This window comes from Balaenoptera physalus (genome assembly GCF_965194825.1).
Source record: "Balaenoptera physalus genome assembly, chromosome: 11".
NCBI lineage: Eukaryota > Metazoa > Chordata > Mammalia > Artiodactyla > Balaenopteridae > Balaenoptera > Balaenoptera physalus.
In genome coordinates this window covers 53,994,650-54,015,314 of record NC_138896.1, presented here as the reverse complement: position 1 = coordinate 54,015,314, position 20,665 = coordinate 53,994,650, and the positions used below count along the sequence as shown (strand labels likewise).

The 20,665-nt window shown below is 34.3% G+C and overlaps 1 protein-coding gene across 10 annotated transcripts in view; it reads left to right on the top strand.

Moving 5' to 3' along the window:
• The window catches only part of SLC4A7 (solute carrier family 4 member 7), a 113,830-nt gene that overhangs the window by 68,948 nt on the left and 24,217 nt on the right, over positions 1–20,665 (top strand). For 8 of the 10 annotated variants that reach the window (XM_082415105.1, XM_082415102.1, XM_082415100.1 and 5 more), the window contains 9 exons: positions 1,443–1,530; positions 3,177–3,323; positions 7,155–7,261; positions 9,381–9,555; positions 13,206–13,339; positions 14,498–14,743; positions 16,592–16,697; positions 18,855–19,016; positions 19,417–19,530. In XM_082415105.1, coding sequence (XP_082271231.1) covers positions 1,443–1,530; positions 3,177–3,323; positions 7,155–7,261; positions 9,381–9,555; positions 13,206–13,339; positions 14,498–14,743; positions 16,592–16,697; positions 18,855–19,016; positions 19,417–19,530 — 1,279 coding nt within the window. The remainder of the gene's footprint in view (positions 1–1,442; positions 1,531–3,176; positions 3,324–7,154; positions 7,262–9,380; positions 9,556–13,205; positions 13,340–14,497; positions 14,744–16,591; positions 16,698–18,854; positions 19,017–19,416; positions 19,531–20,665) is intronic. The other 2 variants (XM_082415099.1, XM_082415098.1) reach the window with 2 other exon arrangements.

The following is a 20,665-nucleotide window of genomic DNA, read 5'->3' as shown; positions in this document are numbered from 1 at the left end:
GGATGACCTAGGAAGGATGGGAGGGAGGCTCAAGAGGGAGGGGACATGGGGACATGTGTATGCATGTGGCTGATTTGCTTTGTTGTGCAATAGAAACTTACACGGTATTGTGAAGCAATTATACTCCAATAAAGATCTGTTAAAAAAAATTGATAAATTTAAAAACTCAAATTATAAATTAAAAAAAATACATTGGATTTATATTTTTACAAGAAGTTCGGTATCTTGGGAGCTTTGGTTTAAAAAACAGTTCATCATTTTAGACATAGTATGTTCTGTACAGGCACTGAAGTCATAGAGAATGGAATTGAATCCTTGCTCTGCCACTTTTTGTGGGATGGTCAAGCCAGACTTCAGTTCTCTAAGCTTTATTTGTAAAATGAGGGTAGCAGTACCTCACAGGGTTGATTAAATGTAATAATGCCTCTGAATTAGGCAAAATGCTTTGTTCTGACCTGATCAAATCTTCTGTTCAGTATACATTATAAGTAAAAATTGAAATGGGGGTCATATCCTTAAGAATTAGCAAGTTGTGTTATAAAGGGTTATCAATTTGTTAGCTACTGATTGTATAAACTTAATTACAAATGAGAATAATTAAAAATAGTTTTTTCTTATTCATATAATAGTAAATAAGAAGAATTAATTGCAGCTTGATTGAAATATATGTGCCAGTTCTTAAGCTTTACTGAATTGCATTAACGGTATAGTATTAAGATAAATGAGAAGAATAATTTCATAGATTCACATTTAAATTCTTATAAAGCAGGAAGATGAATACTTCCAGTTTGGATTATTGTGAATATTAATATTTTACTTTAGTGTTAACAATGATATAACTAAGTAGGAAGTTAAATAATTTTTATTTAGTCACTATAAATAAAATCAAATAATAAGAGGTTTGATGTTAAATTTGGAGTCGTAAATAAAAATGCTTTTCCTTCCAAAGGGATTAGTCCCTTATTTACCACATTAGTGTCTTTATCCAGACTGTAGTTTGAGGGATCATGGATTTCTTGTGCATACTCTTAGCTATTTTATTAAGCCAAAGTAAATACTTAAATGGGATTAGTATTCACTTTATTTACTAATTTACTTTTTTTCATCAGTACAGACAAGAAAAAATTGTTTACTCAAAATTCAGAAGGATATAGAAGATGGGAACTTTTAATGTAAAACACCAATTCCTTAAGTACTTTTTTACTCTAAGGAAGATGAAAAGTAATAACTTGGTAGAAACTTATTTATGAATGCCTTTCTTAGTTTTGTGATCTGTTTTCATCTGAATAGAGTTCCATCCTCTTTTCAGCCATTGGTGTGTGAGGATGGAAAAGAGGTCTGAGTGTTGTTTCTGTGTTTACATTTGAATGATTTCTTTATGATTCCTAAATTTATATGTGTATGTTGTTTATGTTTAAATCTGTGTTTTCATGTTTCCTTAGGTTTTTGTTTCTGTTATTGGGTCCTGCAGGCAAGGCGCCACAGTACCACGAAATTGGAAGATCAATAGCCACCCTCATGACGGATGAGGTAATTAAAATGCCCTTTGACATGGACACTGATTAAAAAGCATATAATGCATATTAAATTATACTTCTCCTTTCATAGTGAAGCTTAAAAAATTGTCCTTGCTTGTCTTTACTATTTTATCTCATATTCACTATTTGCCTTTTGCAAGGTCTTTAGGACCTTTCTGTCAGGGATCAGTGGATACTGTTTGGTTTCCTCTCTCCCCCCCAAGTTGAAATTATTGACCATCTTCTTGACGTTTTGAAATTTTCTTCATCCTGCATTTCAGGATATTGGTTCTTTGGGTTTTCCTCAGGACTTTGTGTTTTCCCCTTTTTTCTCTATAATTTCTTGCTTTTGTGGACTTCATCTTTGACCATGGCCTGTATTGATCAGGACTTTTATCTCTTTGGGAGAGAGCTTTATAGTTGGGTACTTGTTAGACATCTCTGCTTTGTGTCCCTAAGGCATCTGAAACCCCACATGTCTGAACTGACCTCCTTTCTCTGTTCTGTCTCAGTCAGTAACCAGATTTTATTGATTTTACCTTTTCTATGTATTTTGCATTTAATCTACCATCTCCTTTCCATCTGCACCATCACTTCTCCCTCCAGCTTAGACTCTCTTACCTTCTTTTCTTTGGTGACAAAAGTGGATCATATGGGCCTTTCTCTTATAGTATTTTCCTCTGTACTATCAGTAATATGCAGATTCGAATAAATCATTTCCTTGATCCAGATGTATCAATGACATCCTATTGTATATTTGTTTAAATTTAGACTCTTTACTGTTGTGTTAATAGGGTCTGCCTAATCTAGCCTTTGTACGCTTTTTTTTTTTTTTGGAAATTTACATGCTATGACTGACTAGTCACCTTTTCTCTACCACTTGCTCCGTCCACATCAGCTTCCTTTTTGTTCCTCAGATGTGCTATGCTCACTGCTGCCCCTGGACATTGCTGCTCTTCCCTTTGCCTGAGTGCTAACTCTACCACCTCCACCCCACCCTGTGCATGCTTTGTCCCTCATTTCAGACAGATTCCTCCTGTAGTGTTTCCTCCTCTAAGAGACCTTCCTTGGCCACCCAATTCTTCCCCATCAGCTTCCCTTCCTTTACCCTGCTTTATTTTTATAGGCACATTTATTATTACCTGCAGTTGTGTATTTATGTAATTACCTGTTTCACTGTCTTTCCCCCTGAGTTCTTGAGTGTGGGGACTTTGCCATATCTGTGTCCACAGTGCTTAGAATTGTGCCTGCCAAATAGTAGGCACCCAGTAAATATAAATGATCAAATTAGTTATTTAAGTAAGATTGTTAGCATACCCATGATTATTCCTTTAGGATAAATGACATTAAAATGTCATAAAAGTGGAATGACGCACCTGCAGTATTATTTTATTCTGTATTTATTATTTCCCAAGTAAAATATTCTCTTTTTAAAAATTGTTGTGTATTAACACATCACTGGTTTCCTTTGTTGTTTGTTACTGTTAATTCATCTGGTAGTACTAATAGTGGGTTATTTTTTAAAGTTATTAGCGAGAGTGGGAACAAGAGTTAAGGTAATTATGTAGACTTAGTTATGATATCTAAAGTGGATTACTATGCGTAGAATTTTCTTTCAGCTTTACAATCCTTTTACTCAATATGTGTATTTTTCTTTAGATTTTTCATGATGTAGCTTATAAAGCAAAAGACAGAAATGACCTCCTATCTGGAATTGATGAATTTTTAGATCAAGTGACTGTCCTACCTCCAGGAGAGTGGGACCCTTCCATACGCATAGAGCCGCCGAAGAGCGTTCCTTCTCAGGTGAGAATCCACACAGTACTTCTTGGAGTTACTTTTTTTTTTTATTAAACATTTTCAAATAGTTTATACATTTTCAAAACTCAAAACTATATGAAGAACTACACTCAGAGAAGTTGTTCCCCACCGTGTCCCGTTTACCTTCTTACCCCTGTCCTCACCTCCTGTGGGTCACCATTTGTTATTAGTTTTTTGTTATCCTTCCAGTTTTTATTTAGTACAGGGAAATATGAACATATAGTCTTGTTCTCTCCTTTTTCTTACCAGAAGTTAACATCCTACTGTTAGTGTTCTGCACCTTGCTTTTCTCATGTAACAATATTTCCTGGGGATCTGATCATAAGAAATCATAGAAATACTCCTTCTTCCTTTCCTCACAGCTGTGTTTTATTCCAGTATGGGTGCATCATAGTTTGTCCTGTTTCTGGTGCAGGTTGTTTTCAGTCTTTTGCTATTACAAACCATATCATAGTGTTCCTATTGCCATTTTAGTCTTGTGCAGATGTGTCTGTCTATAGGATGGATTCATGGGAATAAGATTGCTGGCTCACATGGGAATTTGTTTATAATTTTAGCAGATATTAACGGAATCTCCTCTTATCGGGTTGAACTGTTGTGGACTCATTTTGGTGATGAATGAGAATGCCTGTTTCCCTACAGCCTCACTAGCACAGTGTGTTGTCAAACTTTTGAATATTTGTCAGTCTGATAGGTATCATTATCTTACTATATCTGGTATTTAATGTGGTTTTAATTTGCGTTTCTGTAATTAGTGGAGTTGAATATTCCTGAGTATTTTTTGCTCATCGCCCTCCATCACTTTTTTTTAACATTTAAATCATTCGTTGATCCTTTTGAATTTATCATGACGTCTTATGTAGAGAATGCATGCAATTTGTCTTTTTTCTAAATTGCGGCCTGGTTGTCCCTATTTATTAAAAAGTTAAGCATTTCTCCACTTGATTGGTGATGTTGTCTTTATCATTTATTAAATTTCCATATGCATTCAGGTCTGTTTCTGGAATTTCTTTTCCAGTGGTCTGTCTATTCATGGACCAATTTCACACTTTAATTTCTGAGGCTTTTTGTTATATTTTAATATCTGGTAGGTCTGCATTCATTCTCAACCTCTCTCTTACTCTTGTTTTTCTGAATTTTCTTGGCCATCTTTGCATATTTATTTTTCACATAAGCTTTAAAATCAGCTTTTTACTTACAGAAATAAAATGTGATTTTTAAAAAATTGTGATGGAAATTAAATTTCTGAATGAACTGAGGGAAAGTTGACATCTTTATAATATTGAATCTATTCAAGAACATGGTACATCTTCCCCCAGTTGTTTTCCTGTTTCAAGTCAGTTTTTGTGTCCTTAAAGAATATTGTAAAGTTCTCCTTATCTGTGCCTTACACGCTCTTGGTGAGTGTATTCATAAGTATTTTATCTTTGTTTCTATTATAAATGAGGTCTTTGTTCCATTATATCATCTGCTTGTTGCTATATATATATATATGTATATACACACACACATATATATTTATTTATGAAGGCTATTGATTATTGTATATTTCTTTTGTATCCTGCTACCTTTCTTAATGCTTTTATTGTATGTAGTAGTTTTTTAGTCATGTAATCTGCAATAAGAGATAATTTTATCCCTTATTTTCTAATTCTTATACCTCTAACAAGTTTTCTGTTAATTGTATTGATTAAAATCTCTAATAGTTTTAAGTAGTAGTTGACTTTAAAGGGCATTTCTTAATTTTTTCCTAATTGTAGTCAATATCCCTAGTGTTTCTCTCATTAAGTTACTGTGTTTGGTGCCAAAGTACACATTTTATCATGTTAAGAAATTACCCTAATTTCTGTTTTATTGAAATTTTTAATAAAAGTGAATGTTGAATTTTGTCAAAGGGCTTTTTAGCATCTCTGGAGATGATCATATAAATTTTATTTATCAGTTATCATGGTAAATCACATTAATAGGTTCTTTAATTTGAAAACACTCTTGCCGTGTTGGAATAAGCCAACTTGGGCTTTAAAGTGCCTGTAGTCTTTGTCTAATGTTTTATTTAAGTTGTTTGCCATCCTCTGTTTGTAAGTAGATTGGTATATAGATTTTTGTGTGGTCTTCACGTTTTGGTATCATCATTATACTTGTTTCATAAAAACAAATTTGTAAGTTTTCCTTTTTCTGTGTTCTTTAAACCTTAAGTGGTTTGGAATAATTTGGTTCTGAAAGTTTGAAAGATTTCTTTATTAAAATTTTCTGAGCTTGACTCTTGTGTCGTAGACTTCAACAACTTGCTTATTTCTTCTGTGGAAATTGGTTTGTGTAAGCTTTCTCTTTTTTCTGGAGTCAGTTTAGGTAAACTGTATACCATAGAAAATTACCTATTTTCTGGTGTCAATTTTGGGAAATTATGTTTTTTGGTATATTACCCATATCATCAAAATTTTTCATTTATTTGCAGAGGGTTGTGTTGTGCAGTCTGTCTCTCTCTTTGTACATATATATATATTTCTTATATATATGTAAAATTTTTGAAGTTGCCTCCTTGTCGTATCTTTGGTTGTATGTTAGCTAATGGTTTATCATATTTTTCCAGTAGAGCAGCTTTTAAAATTTATTTCAGTTCTCCTTTTTAAAAAAGTATATTGTGTTTTGTAACTCAATTTCTGCTTTTAGCTGCTTTATTTTATTCCTTTCACCTTCCTTAAAAGATTTTTTTCACATTTCCTGAATTAAATGCTTAATACACTTATTTTTATTCTTCCAATTTTCTTAATATAAGTGCTTCATTTTCTTGAATGAAGCTTTTGCTGTATCCCATAGATTGTAATATATAGTATTTTTCTTTAGATTTGTTTTCTAGGAATTCTGTACTTTTGTTTTCTCTTTCCCCTTTGAGCTATGATGTAAGTTAGTTTTAATTTTGACATTTTCAAATGGTAATCTTATGATTATAGATAAGTTGTGCTGCTCTATAAATACTGAATATGTGAACCAGGGAGTTTAAGTCTGTAGTTGAGCCAGAGTCTTTGATCCGGGGCACCTCCTGGGATGAACACCACCCCCAACCCCGTCTTTTTCTTTCTCCTCCTCCCTCTCCCTTTCTCTTTGGTCTCCTCTCTCTCCCTCTAGCAGTCTCCCACCCACCCCAACCCAAACCCCGCCCCGCCCCCCACTCCCACCACACACACACACACACACACACACACACACACACACACACACACATTTTTTAGTCCAGCAGCCTCTGACCTTTGGAGGTAACAAATTAAAAGCTCACTCTGGTGAGGAGGAGGAGATCTTTTATCATGAGAATAGTACTCTTGAATTTGTAATAAAACTTAATGGGAAATTGATTTTTATGAAAATTTGTTTAATAACTCTTGTGCTACTTATGTCTTAAGGGAAGTATTTTAAAAAGAAAAAAATGGCATTTACTCTTAATGTAAAGTATATTTTTTCTATAGTTAACATGAGTAAGATTTAAAAAATTCTAGTTGGAGAGATGCTTTATTGGATATTTTTGCTTCTGTTGCTGAGGAGTAATTTGAAATGGTGTGTGTGGGTGTTTTATAGTATATCTGATAGTAGAATATAAAGCAGAAAAAAACAATGTAAATCTGAAATATTAATAGAGGCAAATTTTAGATTCTATTTCAAAGTGCAGTTTCTTTAAAGTGGAAGTTTACATTAGGAAGCATTTTTTTCTAGGAGTACTGGTTAGATATATAATCAGTATGAGATCTCATGTTCCCTCTAATTGAAGATGCCTTCTCAGCTTCCTTAAAACAATTCTGAAAATGTGTTTTTTGTGAAATGCAGGAAAAGAGAAAGATTCCTGTATTTCCCAATGGATCTGCCCCCAGCTCGGGTGAGACCCCTAAGGAGGCCCCACACCATGCTGGGCCTGAGCTACAGAGGACTGGACGGTGGGTACAGATACTGATATAGTGTGGGTGTCTTTTAGGGGCTAGAGATTGATTTGATGGAAAAGGCATAAGCATTCTTTTTCTTTGCAAATATTTGGAAAGTAATTTTGTACAGTATTTTTTCCATATTTAAAAAAATGTGTATTATTTTATAGGTATATAATGTTAAGGATAATTAATATGCATTTTAAAGTAGTTTACTAGACTATATTGGGTTCTGTATAACAGGATTTAATTTAAAATGAAAATATTATGCAGCATATATTAAGAGTATTGTAGTTCTATAGTAGGTTAATTTAACTGCCTGTACAGAAGGTTCTTGAGGAAAGTGTGTTGTCCTGTTGCCATTCTTATATGAAGTTAGAGAATTATGGGAACAGAGAGGAATTGTAACCAATGTGTCGTGTGTGTGCATAGATGTAAAACTCTTCCATGAGCAGTACATCATGAGGTAATGTAAAATTCGACAGACAAGCATAATTAAACCATAGTAATAGTCTCTGGAAACCTAGTTAGAAAAATGGTTGCAGAACTTAATTTTTGGAATAAAGAATAGAAATATTACCGGGTGCAAACATTGTCTTAAAATATTTTGTAGAGGTAGAAAATGATATGGTATTACCATTGTGTAGAAAAAAGCATGTGGATGTTGATACTGTTTTATCCATTGGTGGTCCCTATAGAACTAAAGATCTTGAAGCTTAAATATTTGTTTAAAAAACCAGGATAGCTTATACAGGATATCTTAATTCATTGACTAATATAGTAGTCTCTGTGTATAATAGAGTAAGACTCTGTCCCCATGCGAAAGGTGCTCATTTAAGTTGTTATTATTATTATTACTTCTTCAGACTTCAAACTGAGGTAGGGTTAGTCACTGAGAAGTACCAAGCCAGACCCCCAGTGATCTCATGTTACCCGAGAGTCTCATATAAATGATTGATTTGATGATATACTTTCATTTTCTAGATTATCATTGGCACCTTTTTTATTGCAAGTTGGCACCTTTTTTTATAGTTTTCTTAGTCCCCTTGCTGTCATATTATTTATAGGATAACTTCTTCCAGGTGTCAATTTATGTTTAGGCTTTATTTCAGTATTAACTTTGGAAAAAGCTAGAATGGTAAAGCTTGAAACATCTAAAGCATTTGAAAGCATAAGATTAATCTGTTTGGTGTATTTTTCTGCAGTAGGGATTTGAATGCTATTTTATGAGTCACAAAATCTTTTTAAATTACTGATTTGTCACCAGTATTTATTGAATACCTACTATTTCCCAGGCAGTGTTCTAGACATTGGAGATAATGGCAGTGAATAAGAAAAGGTCCCTGCCCCTCACAGAGCTTATATTGTAGTGGAATGCTTTCAAATTAGATGTATCCAAAAGTCTGATTTTAAAACACACTGAAATGATAAGTCATTGAAATGATTTGATGTGCAAATATAGATTTTAAATTTACTAACTAAAACCTCTTAGTTTTATTAATATGCACACTGGTTTGACTACATATACAGTAAATTACATACACTGAAATAGTTTTTAGGTTTTTTTTCTAGACCAGAAGTATTTATGTGTTTGAAGTACTAAAATTTTAAAACTAAAATTATTTAATTCACTACTGAGTGGGCCTGAGCATACTACATTCATATTAAAGGGTATTTGGGGATTTATGATTATATTATAATTGCATTCCTGGTATTTCTGACACTTGCCTTTAAGATTTATAATATAAATAATGATTAATAGCATTGCTTATGCACATTTTCATGAATGGGTTGTTAGGTTTTATTTATTTTTATTATGTATTTCCTTGCACATTTGTGTTTGATATTTATTGCATTTATTCATATAGTCATTTGCCTGTAGTCTTTTCAGTATATAGTCCATATGATACAGATGTTTGTGCCTCTTTTAACTTAGTGAGGTCTACCTTTCCACTATCAGTGGATTAGATTAAATGAGTTTGTCTTCTATAATTTATACCATTATTTAAATAGGATATTGATTTTTGTTGACAAAACGCTAGGCACCAGCAGTTTTATGTAGCCCATAGTTTTAGTTTGAACTAGCCAGAATCCTCTAGTGTACAGTTTGACGAGTTTCATCTCACCTATTTAGGCTTTTTGGTGGTTTGATACTTGACATCAAAAGGAAAGCACCTTTTTTCTTGAGTGACTTCAAGGATGCATTAAGTCTGCAGTGCCTGGCCTCGATTCTTTTCCTATACTGTGCCTGTATGTCTCCTGTAATCACTTTTGGAGGGCTGCTTGGAGAAGCTACAGAAGGCAGAATAGTGAGTACAAAGATTGGTAGTGGCCAGGCTCTTAGCTCTTCAGAGGCAAGTGTCTGTGTGCATTTGTCTCACTATTCATACTTTTATTTGAAGAGTCTACCCACAGCATGATTAACCTGTCCCAAAGCAGACTTCCCCCAAAGGTAATTGCAATGGAAAACATGGGGAAGCCATTTGAACAGGAGAAGATGCACAGTTGAGGTAAAAAAAAAAAAAAAAAAGGAAAGAAAGAAAGAAAAAAGTTTGTCATGGCTCGCTGGATGAATGGTTTTATAAATTGAGTAAAAGGCTTGTATTGTCCTTGTGGGGGGAGTGGGTGGGAGGAGACAGATCAATTGAACTGATTCTGGGTGGGTCATGGGTGGGAGAATTTATCTGTGGGGTCACCTTGTATCCTTTAAGGCATCATAGGATTAGTTAGAGCCATGTGATTAACATTAACTAATCCACCCTGGCAGGTCCCCCGGGCTAGACTATTTGGAAGAAGGGAGCATAATTCTGGACAAATGATGGATTTTTGAAGTGGTGTTTACTTTAATTTTGCTGTTATTAAATTTGTGTGAACGTTGCCAAAGTGTTAATTGGAAAGTATAACTGAAAACTGCATCTATATTTTGATATGACTAGAATGAAAGTTTTTATGTTTTTTGTTCTTGGTGATACTGTATTGGGGCTGTGGGGGCCTGATATTGGAACAGCATTCTAGTGCTTTGTGAAATTTGGAAAGACTTTTTTGTTGCTGTTTATATACATTTTAATGGCATTTAAATGAGACAGTTTGTGATTCCTAAGTATATTTTGTTTAATGATATTTACTGTTTGGAGAAAATTTATTTTGTACAGACAAAAGGTTAAAAACCAACCAATTCTAAGTAGTAATAATTGTTCAATTAAAGTATTTCATAAGCTGAACATGAGATAAACCTGACAACTGAAATTTCCTTTCAACTCAATTTATTTTTGATTATTTAGATTCTTTTATATTATTCTTTTACATTATTATAGCAAAGATAGATATTTTTAGTAAGTTGCTTTATGTGCTGTCACAAGTTGTACATGTAACTCTGCTGGTCCCTGAGGAAGTGTGTCTTGTCTGTTACCATCATGGAAATACTGTTTCTTTCCTCTTGGACTGTCACTCACTGCCTGCCCATCTCATCCTGCTATTTAATACCCTGTGCATGTGATAGAGCTTTAGGCACTAGAGGAACATAGACAAGGGTAAGACATGGGCATGTGTCATCTGTCCTCAGGGTCCTAACCTAGGAGAAAAAGATAGGATAGTATATATGTAGTTACTATGTCGTGGTGTTCTGTGCCACACATGAGTGAGATAAAGGAAGAGCTGTAGGAGTTGTTAGAATAGAGAAATCAGAAATATTATGGAGCGAAATGATATGGAGATGATGCGTTTATTTTCAGATGCTTTATTGGAACTTCAGGTAGAAATGGAGACATTAGGAGGTGCAGTTCCAGAATTTATAGAGTGATAAGAAAGAAATATGAAGATTGGGAAACTGAAAATAGATGAGGTTAACAATGTAAAGGGAGACAAGGAGAGGAAAAAAGTGTGGGAAGTTATCCCCATTTATGAAATGGAGGAAGGATGAGAATGAAGAGAAAAATGGCCCAGCAAATTAGACACAGGCACAGTCAGGGCTCTGAAAGAGGAGTCAGGATGATGTAATTTTGTAAAAACCAAAATAGAGGTGCAGAGAAGGAGGAAGATCAGCAGGGATTGTTCAGTGCCGTACAGTGGTGAGGCGTATGGGGGAGAGTAGGGGAGGGCTTCTAGTGGGTAAAATGGAAGCTTTTGAATGTGGGTTAGTTAGGGCAGTATAGGGAGGACTGTGATTTCTTTAGGGAAAGACAGGCTTTAGTTTGGGAATGAACATAGAAACAGTTTAAAATGGGAAAAAGTAGGTCTGGGTAAAGAAACCTAGTAAACGTGGCAATGAGGGGTTTGGGGAATGGTGAAAGGAAGGTCTTCACCTGGAAGTTTCTGCTTTTTCAACACAACATTGAGGAGGAAAACTAATTTTGTGCCCAACTGCCTTCCCCACCCCATTAGCATTTCTTTATTTGCCATCTCCTTGTTTCTCTGATCAATTTTTTGCTTTCTATTTCTAGATGTTGTTTAGACATTTTTTCCTTTGATTTGAACTCTAAATTCATTACTAAGTGTACATATTATAATTGAACTAAGGATTTTCTAATAGCTTAGTAGTGTCTTCCAGGACAATCTCTTGTTTGTGGGCAAGAAAACAAATTTGTCTCATACAATTCATAAATATATTGTTAATATGAACACATTCATTTTGCCAAAAGTCTAGTTTGTATGTGGGTTTGATCCTATTTTTATATTAATAATTGAATGTTACTTTTACTACATACTATTCTTATGTTGTGATTTTGATTTTGGAACATGCTGTTATTACTGATGATGATAATTGCTACCATTTATTGAGTGCATTCCATATGCCAGGCAGTGTGCTTGCTAGTGTTTTCAGAAATGCTGCTTCTTTAAGTTCTCCTGGCTATCATCACCCACATTTAAAAATGAGAAAAGTTGGGCTGGACAAGTCTGAGATACGGCCATGGTTTAGCACCTGGTAGGAAGCAATCTTCTACTTCAGATCTGGTTCTGAAACCCTGCTCTCTGCCTACTGCTGTGCTGCCTCTCGGTTCCAGGAGGCTTGTTTCTCACAAGTGTCTTGTCTTTGCTTTACTGATGATGGGCTTTTCCTTTCTTAATTGTATATCCCAGTTGACCTTGATGTTTGTGAATGGTAAACCGTTTTCTTTCTGACCCTTCCCCTCTGTCGAGTGTCATAGCCTATATGCCTTAGCAACTGATAACCTAATCAGTTAGGATGTAATGTTGGTAGTGGAACAAAATTGGCCTACTAGCTTTGATTTAAGATTTCTATGAGTCTTTCATTTTATCGTTTTTACCAAACTTTAATAATAATATTTCCTCATTTATGGTTTCTAGGAGTTTTTTTAAGGAGATTTTTCATCTATTATTTATGTTAAGCATTTCATGTTTTATATATGTTGGTTAAGCCTATCATATTAGATTAATTTCTTTAAAATGTATGGGAAATTGCACTTTATAAGCAAGTTTGAGAATGATAGTTTCAAATTTGAGCATGCTAATTTCTTATTCATCTACTTGGAGGAGTCTTTTTTTTGTAGCACACCACATCGAGCATTTAGTATGTTTTTTATTTTCTTAAATGAACTATTTCAGACATGCAAAAATATTCAAAATAATGTATACATCTTTGTATTCACCAATGGCTTAAGAAGTAAAACATGTATAGATAGGGTTGGAGCCTCTGTGTCCATCTTCTATTTACCCCTTCCTCCTTACCTCCCGTAGTACTGAGTTTTAAATTAGGGTTGATTGTAAAAGTTCACCTTTAATATGCTAAAACAAATTTAAATTTTCCCATGTATTTAAAATATATTTGTAATTTTGCATATTTAAATTTTAAATTTGAGATTTAAAGTTGCATTTGCTTTATTTTTTTTAACCACTTGATTAATATTTTTATTTTCCAGGTGTCTTATATATATGTATTATAGTAGGATAGAGATATATTTATGATGTATTACCTTTATTCGTTTCTTTTTTCCTTAAACAGAGTGCAATAGAGTCTCTTTTTGGAGCATCATTAACTGGGATTGCCTATTCGTTGTTTGCTGGGCAACCTCTAACAATATTGGGGAGCACAGGTCCAGTTTTAGTGTTTGAAAAAATTTTATTTAAATTTTGCAGGTATGTAATAGTTACCTACTTGTCACATTTGTTTATGTATGTTTATAATTATATATTATTGTTACTAACTTTAGTTAAAAGTACATTGTATAATTAATAGCTGAAAAAGAGGATCTGATGAGTATACATATTTTCAATATTTTGGGGTTACTGTGTGGTCAACCCTACTCTGGCTCCTATTCTCATCCCCAGTCACCTTGAATATAAAATCAATGGATTCGAGTGCTGATAAGCAAATCACTTGAGGAACAATAAAAGTCCTTTGTGTTAGCAAATTTCAACCTAGTAAGAACGTAGTTAATCTGAATTATTTATTATACGGTATGTTGGTATTATAAAGGAAGGTTAGAAAGCAGTGGATCTCGAAGGCTCACGCTGACTTTACCCAGCAGGCCTGTGTCACAGAGGGAGCTGCAGCTCACAGCGTGGGGTCAGTGCAGGTTACTGGAGCTGGTAGCCTCGGAATTTGACATGACAGTACTATCCCTTTTGTGAGATAAATGCAGTTGAATATTTTAGTCTGAAACAACTTGATGCTGTTAAATGTTTGATTCACTAATTCCTCTTGTTTGGATTCTTTTGCCACTGGACAAGCTGATCCTGATTTTGATCTGGCACAGTACACACATAAATAGAGAATGTAGTGGCCTCAAGTGTTTTAGACTCACTGGTAGTAATTTCTTATTTGAAATTGAATTGGAAAATGAAGTCACTGTGGTGATACTGGTGGTAGAGGAGCCGGTGGTGGTGGGGCTGGGGCGTGGCTGCCATGTTGACACTGGAGCATCTGGGTCTTCAGAGAGAGCGACATACATCCACTTGTTCTACAGGCTGCTTATCTGTCATTTACTCCTCATAACTGATTTCTAAAGTGAGGTCTTTGTTTTTAAAATATTTATTGCCTAGTAGATTTTCACTGTAAATCTTTTGTATAAGTAAAATATAATCATTAAGTCTTCTAATAAGAAGCTAGTCTTCAGTTGAAGCAGAAAAACACATAGAGCTTTCTTTAGTCATTATTTTGTTATTCTGTAATGTGTTCTCTTTTAGAAATCTTAAGTTTTTATACTGTTCTTATTGTTTGTTATGAAAATTTTAAGTACCAATACTGTTTGGCATGTATATGTTGATCATGTCCACATTTTTCTTTCTAAACAGAGATTATCACCTTTCCTATCTGTCTTTGAGAACCAGTATAGGTCTGTGGACTTCTTTCTTGTGCATTGTTTTGGTTGCGACAGATGCAAGCAGCCTTGTGTGTTACATCACCCGGTTCACTGAGGAGGCTTTCGCAGCTCTCATTTGCATCATATTCATCTATGAGGCTTTGGAGAAGCTCTTTCATTTAGGAGAAATATATGCATTTAATATGCACAACAATTTAGATGAACTGACCAGCTACTCGTAAGTGTTTCTGTTTCCCCTAATAGTAAATGTATTTTTGCAGAGGTGTCTGAGCAAAAGAAAATGGATTTTTTGCAATGTGATGCTCACTATATATCTAGCTATAACTACCCAACTAGCAATACGGAGGTTGACTTGTTTGTTACAGATGAGATCTTACCAAAGCACGCAGTGGATGTAAATGCGGTTGAACAAATTCAGTCATTTTTATTCACCGAAACAATTTGTCCAAGTGTGTGTATTTTTGGTTTTATGTGTAAATTGGATTGGCCAATTTAAATTCAGTTGTTTGGCAACTAACCACCATATATTTATATATTCTTCATGTTTTGCATTTTCATTAACGTTTTTGAAACTTGATAATTTTTATTGGAAGTTATTTTAAAGTGTAATTTCAGTGCAGTGTTGTATGTTGTTTAGTGGATTATTTTCTTTGTGATAAGAAAAGCATGAAATGAAAATATTTTAGGACTCTAGAATAAAATAGGATTTGAGAAGTAATTATAGTAGTTACAAAGGGTTGGCAAACTTGTTTAAACGTGAAAAAGGTTATTAAACTTAGACATACTGAGGTAGATGCCTGTATTTGCCGTCTTGAGCACAGTTGGTATGAGCGTGAGCCTGCATTTGATTAACTTACATGGAGGAACGTGGTTACCAAAAGCCTTCCTTCCTCCTGCCCCCCTCGGCCCCAGTCCCTCACTTCACACCCCTCCTCCTCTTGCTGTCCTCACACACTCTCGACTTTGATGCACAGAGGAGGGAGGGATGTGAAACTTCCTATAAGACATTGACCTATTTGAAAATATTAGTGACACTTTGATGCCAAGTCTATTTTGTGTCATTTTCTTTGCTCTTAAACTAGTTAATTTTTTAAATGTTATTTGTTGTCTTCTCTCTTTTCCTGCTACTTTGATGTTTAAGAAGCATGGTTTTTATAGCTAGTGCCAGCCAGTTAGAGTACTGTTTCCTACATGTGAACATCATTTGTTCAGCTAACATTCTGTGAGCAGGCACTGTGTTAGGAATGTTGCGTAATATTCATGTCAGTGTTCGTCATTCATATTATAGCCCCTTTTGTGTATGAAGAAACTGAGGCTCGTGGAGGTTAAAACTTGACTTGGGTCAAACAGCTAGTAAATGATAGAGCTTCAGTTGAATCCAAAGTCCAGCCACCTGCCTTTTCTCAAACAGCTCATAATCCAATTGAGAATATTCTTGTTTGTTTCTTTTCATTTTTTAAATCCATATTTAGAGATTTCTTTGCTTATGTATGTGTTTCTAGCTTTTTCAGGCAGGTGAGATAGTTCTGGATATGAACTGAACTCTCTGATTGCTTTGACTCTCCTAGTCCTGTCCTGAAAAACTATGTTTTACCTATTACTTTAAGGATGGATCTTAAGATGAATAAGGGATGAGCATGAGCAGGTAGGGCTAGAATTAGTAGGAGTATAACTTATACTGGTTCCCAGTGCATGTTGTGTATGTGTAGATGGGAAGGCAGCAGCAGCTCCTGTGGAGGGTAAGTGGTAAGATTTAGTGGAGGCTGACCGTGTTATACGTGGTGTCTTCTCAAATTTTTAAAGAAAATAGTACTGCCCCAAGGGATATATCTAACCAGTTTCATTAAGTAAACATTTTATTGGTATTTCTATTAGCTTTGTTATATTTATATAAGCCAAACTTTATTCCATTCCATTGTTTCTTATATTTTCACTTTTTAGTCTCCATGCTTTGCAACATGGAAAAAAGTTAAGAAGTTGAAAGCTACTCTATTGTGTGACTGATTTAATAAAATGTAAACATGAAATGCAGAATGGTTAAAACTATCCAATTCTGGTTTCTCAGATGTGTATGTGTTGAGCCTTCTAACCCTGGCAATGAAACTCTGAAGGTGTGGCAGGAAAGGAATGTAACAGCACACAACATTCCCTGGGGGAACCTCACTGTCTCTGTGAGTATATGTGAAGTGAAGGCTGGTGCAAACAGTAACCTTGTTATTTAGCTTTTCCTTAGTAAACTTAAATTTCCTTCTTGATTGATGGATATCGTATGTTTTCAGAATATAGAGTTGTGTTGACCAAATAGAAGTTACCACATTTTTATTTATCATGTACTGAAGCATACAGGTTGAAAAGAATGAAGCTGGTAGGAAGGGAGATCAAGATGGACTGTATTTGGCTTCCAAGATATTAATTATTAAAAAGATGTGAATAATCTTCTGGTTTCTAATTCCTCTTGGATTCATAAGTTCATAGGCCTGTGGTTGCTGGTCCGCAAGTCGACAGTTCCAGCAGCTCTTACCCACTTGTGCCTTCTGTTGATCAGTCCATCTGTTCCGGGAACTGCTTATTTAGAAGATGAGGAATGCTCAGACTGAAACTGTTTACCTTGTAGAGACTAGTGTGACTTCAGCACTGAAGGAAAGGAAAGGAAAAAGGACAGAAACATATAATGAGCACCTACTGGGTACTGAGCACTATTACATACATATTTTTGTATTCTGTTGGGAAATGTTGTCCTAGCCCTAGAGTATCTGTTTTGGACACTTCCCAGGTTGGGATTTAGAAATAAAGATGTCCAGTGATGCTGGCAATATCAATTAAAACCAAGATCCCTTGAGCTTCTCTGGTGCTTTTTATATCATGTAAGCAATTGTAGGTCATTCTTTTCTCTAAGGGTGATAGCTCCTAAATATGTAACTGGAGGGATTTCATCTGAAATTTTATCCCATTGATAATTTACATCTGCACTGTCTGGTACAGTAGTCACTGCCACATGTGTCTATTTAACTGTACGTTCAATAAAATTAATTAAAAGTTCAGTTTCTTGGCTTCACTAGCCATGTTCCAAGTGCTCAGTCCCGTCAAGTGACTGACTGCTGGCTGGCTGTACGGGACGGTGCAGATACCTGACATCTTATCATCACGGACAGTTGTGGGGGCAGTGCTGATGTAAAGCACTGTGTGTCAGTAATCAGCTTAGAATAACACTTTACTGTTTTATATTAGAATAATACTTTATTAACTCTATCTCTTTTGTTGTGAAAGAGGTAGAGTTAATAGAGGTGCCCAAATGAAAGTGATTTGTTAAAAAAGCTCATTTCATGATGAATAGGATGTCTTAATATTTTAGATTATGTATATGGTCTTTTCAGTGTATTTTCTTGATATCCATCAGGGCCATGTTAGGTTTTTTTGTGTAGCTATAGCTTTTATTTCTATGATCCATGTTGTAAATTGTAGGATTACTAATCTTAGCACGTAGAAATTGAGAATAATGGAAACTTTGACTGTTTTTCTTTCAGTAAACCTGAGTTGTATTTTTAAAATGAGTCTCATTAGAATCTAAGTAAGGAAAAAAAGGACTTCAGTTGCATGTGCCTTTGTTAATCTCTGGTTGCCTTTCAGTTATTTTTCCCCCCAAAGGAAAATCAAGTCAATATATTTCTATAATTGTATTGTATTATGTTATATTATTGACTATATTATTGATTTTATTAATGGAAATATTTCAGTGGTCACTTTACTGCTCACAGTCCCATGCTTTAATCTCACCATCAGAAAAGTCAGAAAAAAAGTCAGAAAAGCCAAACACAGTTTTTATTATTGATTTGAATTTAATAGTATAGCCATCTCTTATTCCACATTATAAAGGCAGAGTCGTAATTTTCTGTCTGTCGCTTTTGTTTTAAGCAACTTGTTCAGAGGTAAAGGAAAGATAGTGAAATTGTTGAACAAGAATGCAAACAAATATTTGGGAATTAATAAAAGGCTTATATATTGAGATATATAAGCCTTTCACTAAAGGAAATAAGGAGTTGAAAGAAAGGAGTGTATGACGTTAATAACTTGACAAAAATACAGTATTTCATTTCAGTGATTTAAGATGCACAGATTTGTCAAACCATGACCTCTCTGAACTCAGGATATGTTTTAAAATTGGTTGTGTATTAATGTTGACTTGATAGTGTTTTTTCTAAGTGAAACATAAAATAATGGTGTGCCTTATGATCAGTAGCATCTTAGAGTCAAAGAAGTTCTTAGTAATTTATTAGCTATCTGAGAATCCCTTTCATCCCTTCCTTTTCTGTTTTTTCCCCTTTTTTCAGGAATGTAAAATCTTTCATGGTACATTTGTAGGATCAGCTTGTAGTCTCCATGGACCTTATATTCCAGATGTGCTCTTTTGGTGTGTCATCTTATTTTTCACAACATTTTTTCTGTCTTCATTCCTCAAGCAATTTAAGACCAAGCGCTATTTTCCTACCAAGGTAATTGGGGTTTAATTTTGGAGTTCTTGTAAGAGTCATGTTTTTAGTTTTCATTTCCTTGGTTTGGTTTATTTCAAAACAATAAGATATTGTTTGAAGTTAGTACTTTATGTCATATAGCTATAAAGAGATTATTCATAGTGAAAAGTGTATATTCCATGTCTGAGCTAACAGTAGGAAGACAATGGTATCATGAGAGATGATAGGTTAGTTGTGAAATGTGTTTCTTATCTTTTGCAAAAAATATTAGTTATAAATGTATTTCACTGATACATTGTCACTAATTTAAAACCTCATTCACACTTTCTAGTGGCATATTTTAATCTGTGAAAGATATGAATTATTTAGAAAGGACACATAGTATTTCTGTGTTTATACTAACGAAACCCCTTTAACATAGGTGCGATCGACAATCAGTGACTTTGCTGTGTTTCTCACCATAGTAATAATGGTTGCAATTGACTACCTTGTAGGAGTTCCATCTCCTAAACTTCATGTTCCTGAAAAATTTGAGGTAAGGATTAAAACACTTGGCTATTTGTTACTTGAGAATACCAAACTACTTTAAAGTGAGATACCGCCTCCTAAGTAGTTATTTCTAAAATATGCATAGTCCCTCTGAAGAGCTGATGCTTTGAAAGCAAAAATTATATATATGCCTCATGTATATAAAAAAATGAAAGGATGAACAGAGACAAGTGAACATATTTAGGAAATAAGCAAGAAGGTATCAAAGCTGGCCCATCAGGGAGAGTGAATGAAAATATTCATGGTGAGGAGTTGGGAGTCATTTAAAATTTTTGACCCTGCTCTCATAGCTGGAGTTCACAATATACTTTCCAGGTGAAAGAAACATTCTTTATTCCTTTATAAAGGAGTAACTCAAACTTGAATTTATAAGAGTGGCAAGGGGATCCTCATTAAAATTTTTAGAAGGGTGGTATATCTGACAGTAATTGGAAAGCTTTGTGTAACACTTCCCAGCAGAATCAAGAGAGAATCAATTTTTTTTTTCCACAAGAAAAATGATACTTAATCTGAGCATCCATGAACTCTTTGGTTTCATTAGCAAACTACAGTTCTTTTGTATACAGTATATCATGTGCATAACACAGAATCTGATAATTATTTTCCCTTCTAAGTTAGAGGTGGTAGCTTTTGAATACTTTCTGGAAATTTTTAATAGTCAAGTATTTGTGTCACTGCTTATATTTACATTTAACTAATTATATGACTTCTTTTATAAGCAGAAGATTTAAAGGGAATTAGGAATAAGGAATATAACGAAGATAAATTTAGTCTCTTCTCTCTCTCTCTCTCTGGGATTGAAAAATAACATTATTTTAAAAACCAGGGTCCTCAAAAGTAGAGGTGGAAAATGATCCAGCAAAATTATATAAATCTATTTATATTTTTATCTAAAAATAAGAAAAATTAAGCTTTATAATATTTATTGTATGAATTTTACTATAAGGATAATTATAAGTAACATAATACATAAAAGAGTATAGCGTCATTGGGTACATATTTTTTTGCTGCTAAGAGTATATAATTTAAAAAGTTTTGGAGACCTTTGTTTAAAAGCATAGATATTGAGCCACTAAAGATTTTAGGCCGTTAAGAGGTGACTATATCAAAGTCATTCTGTT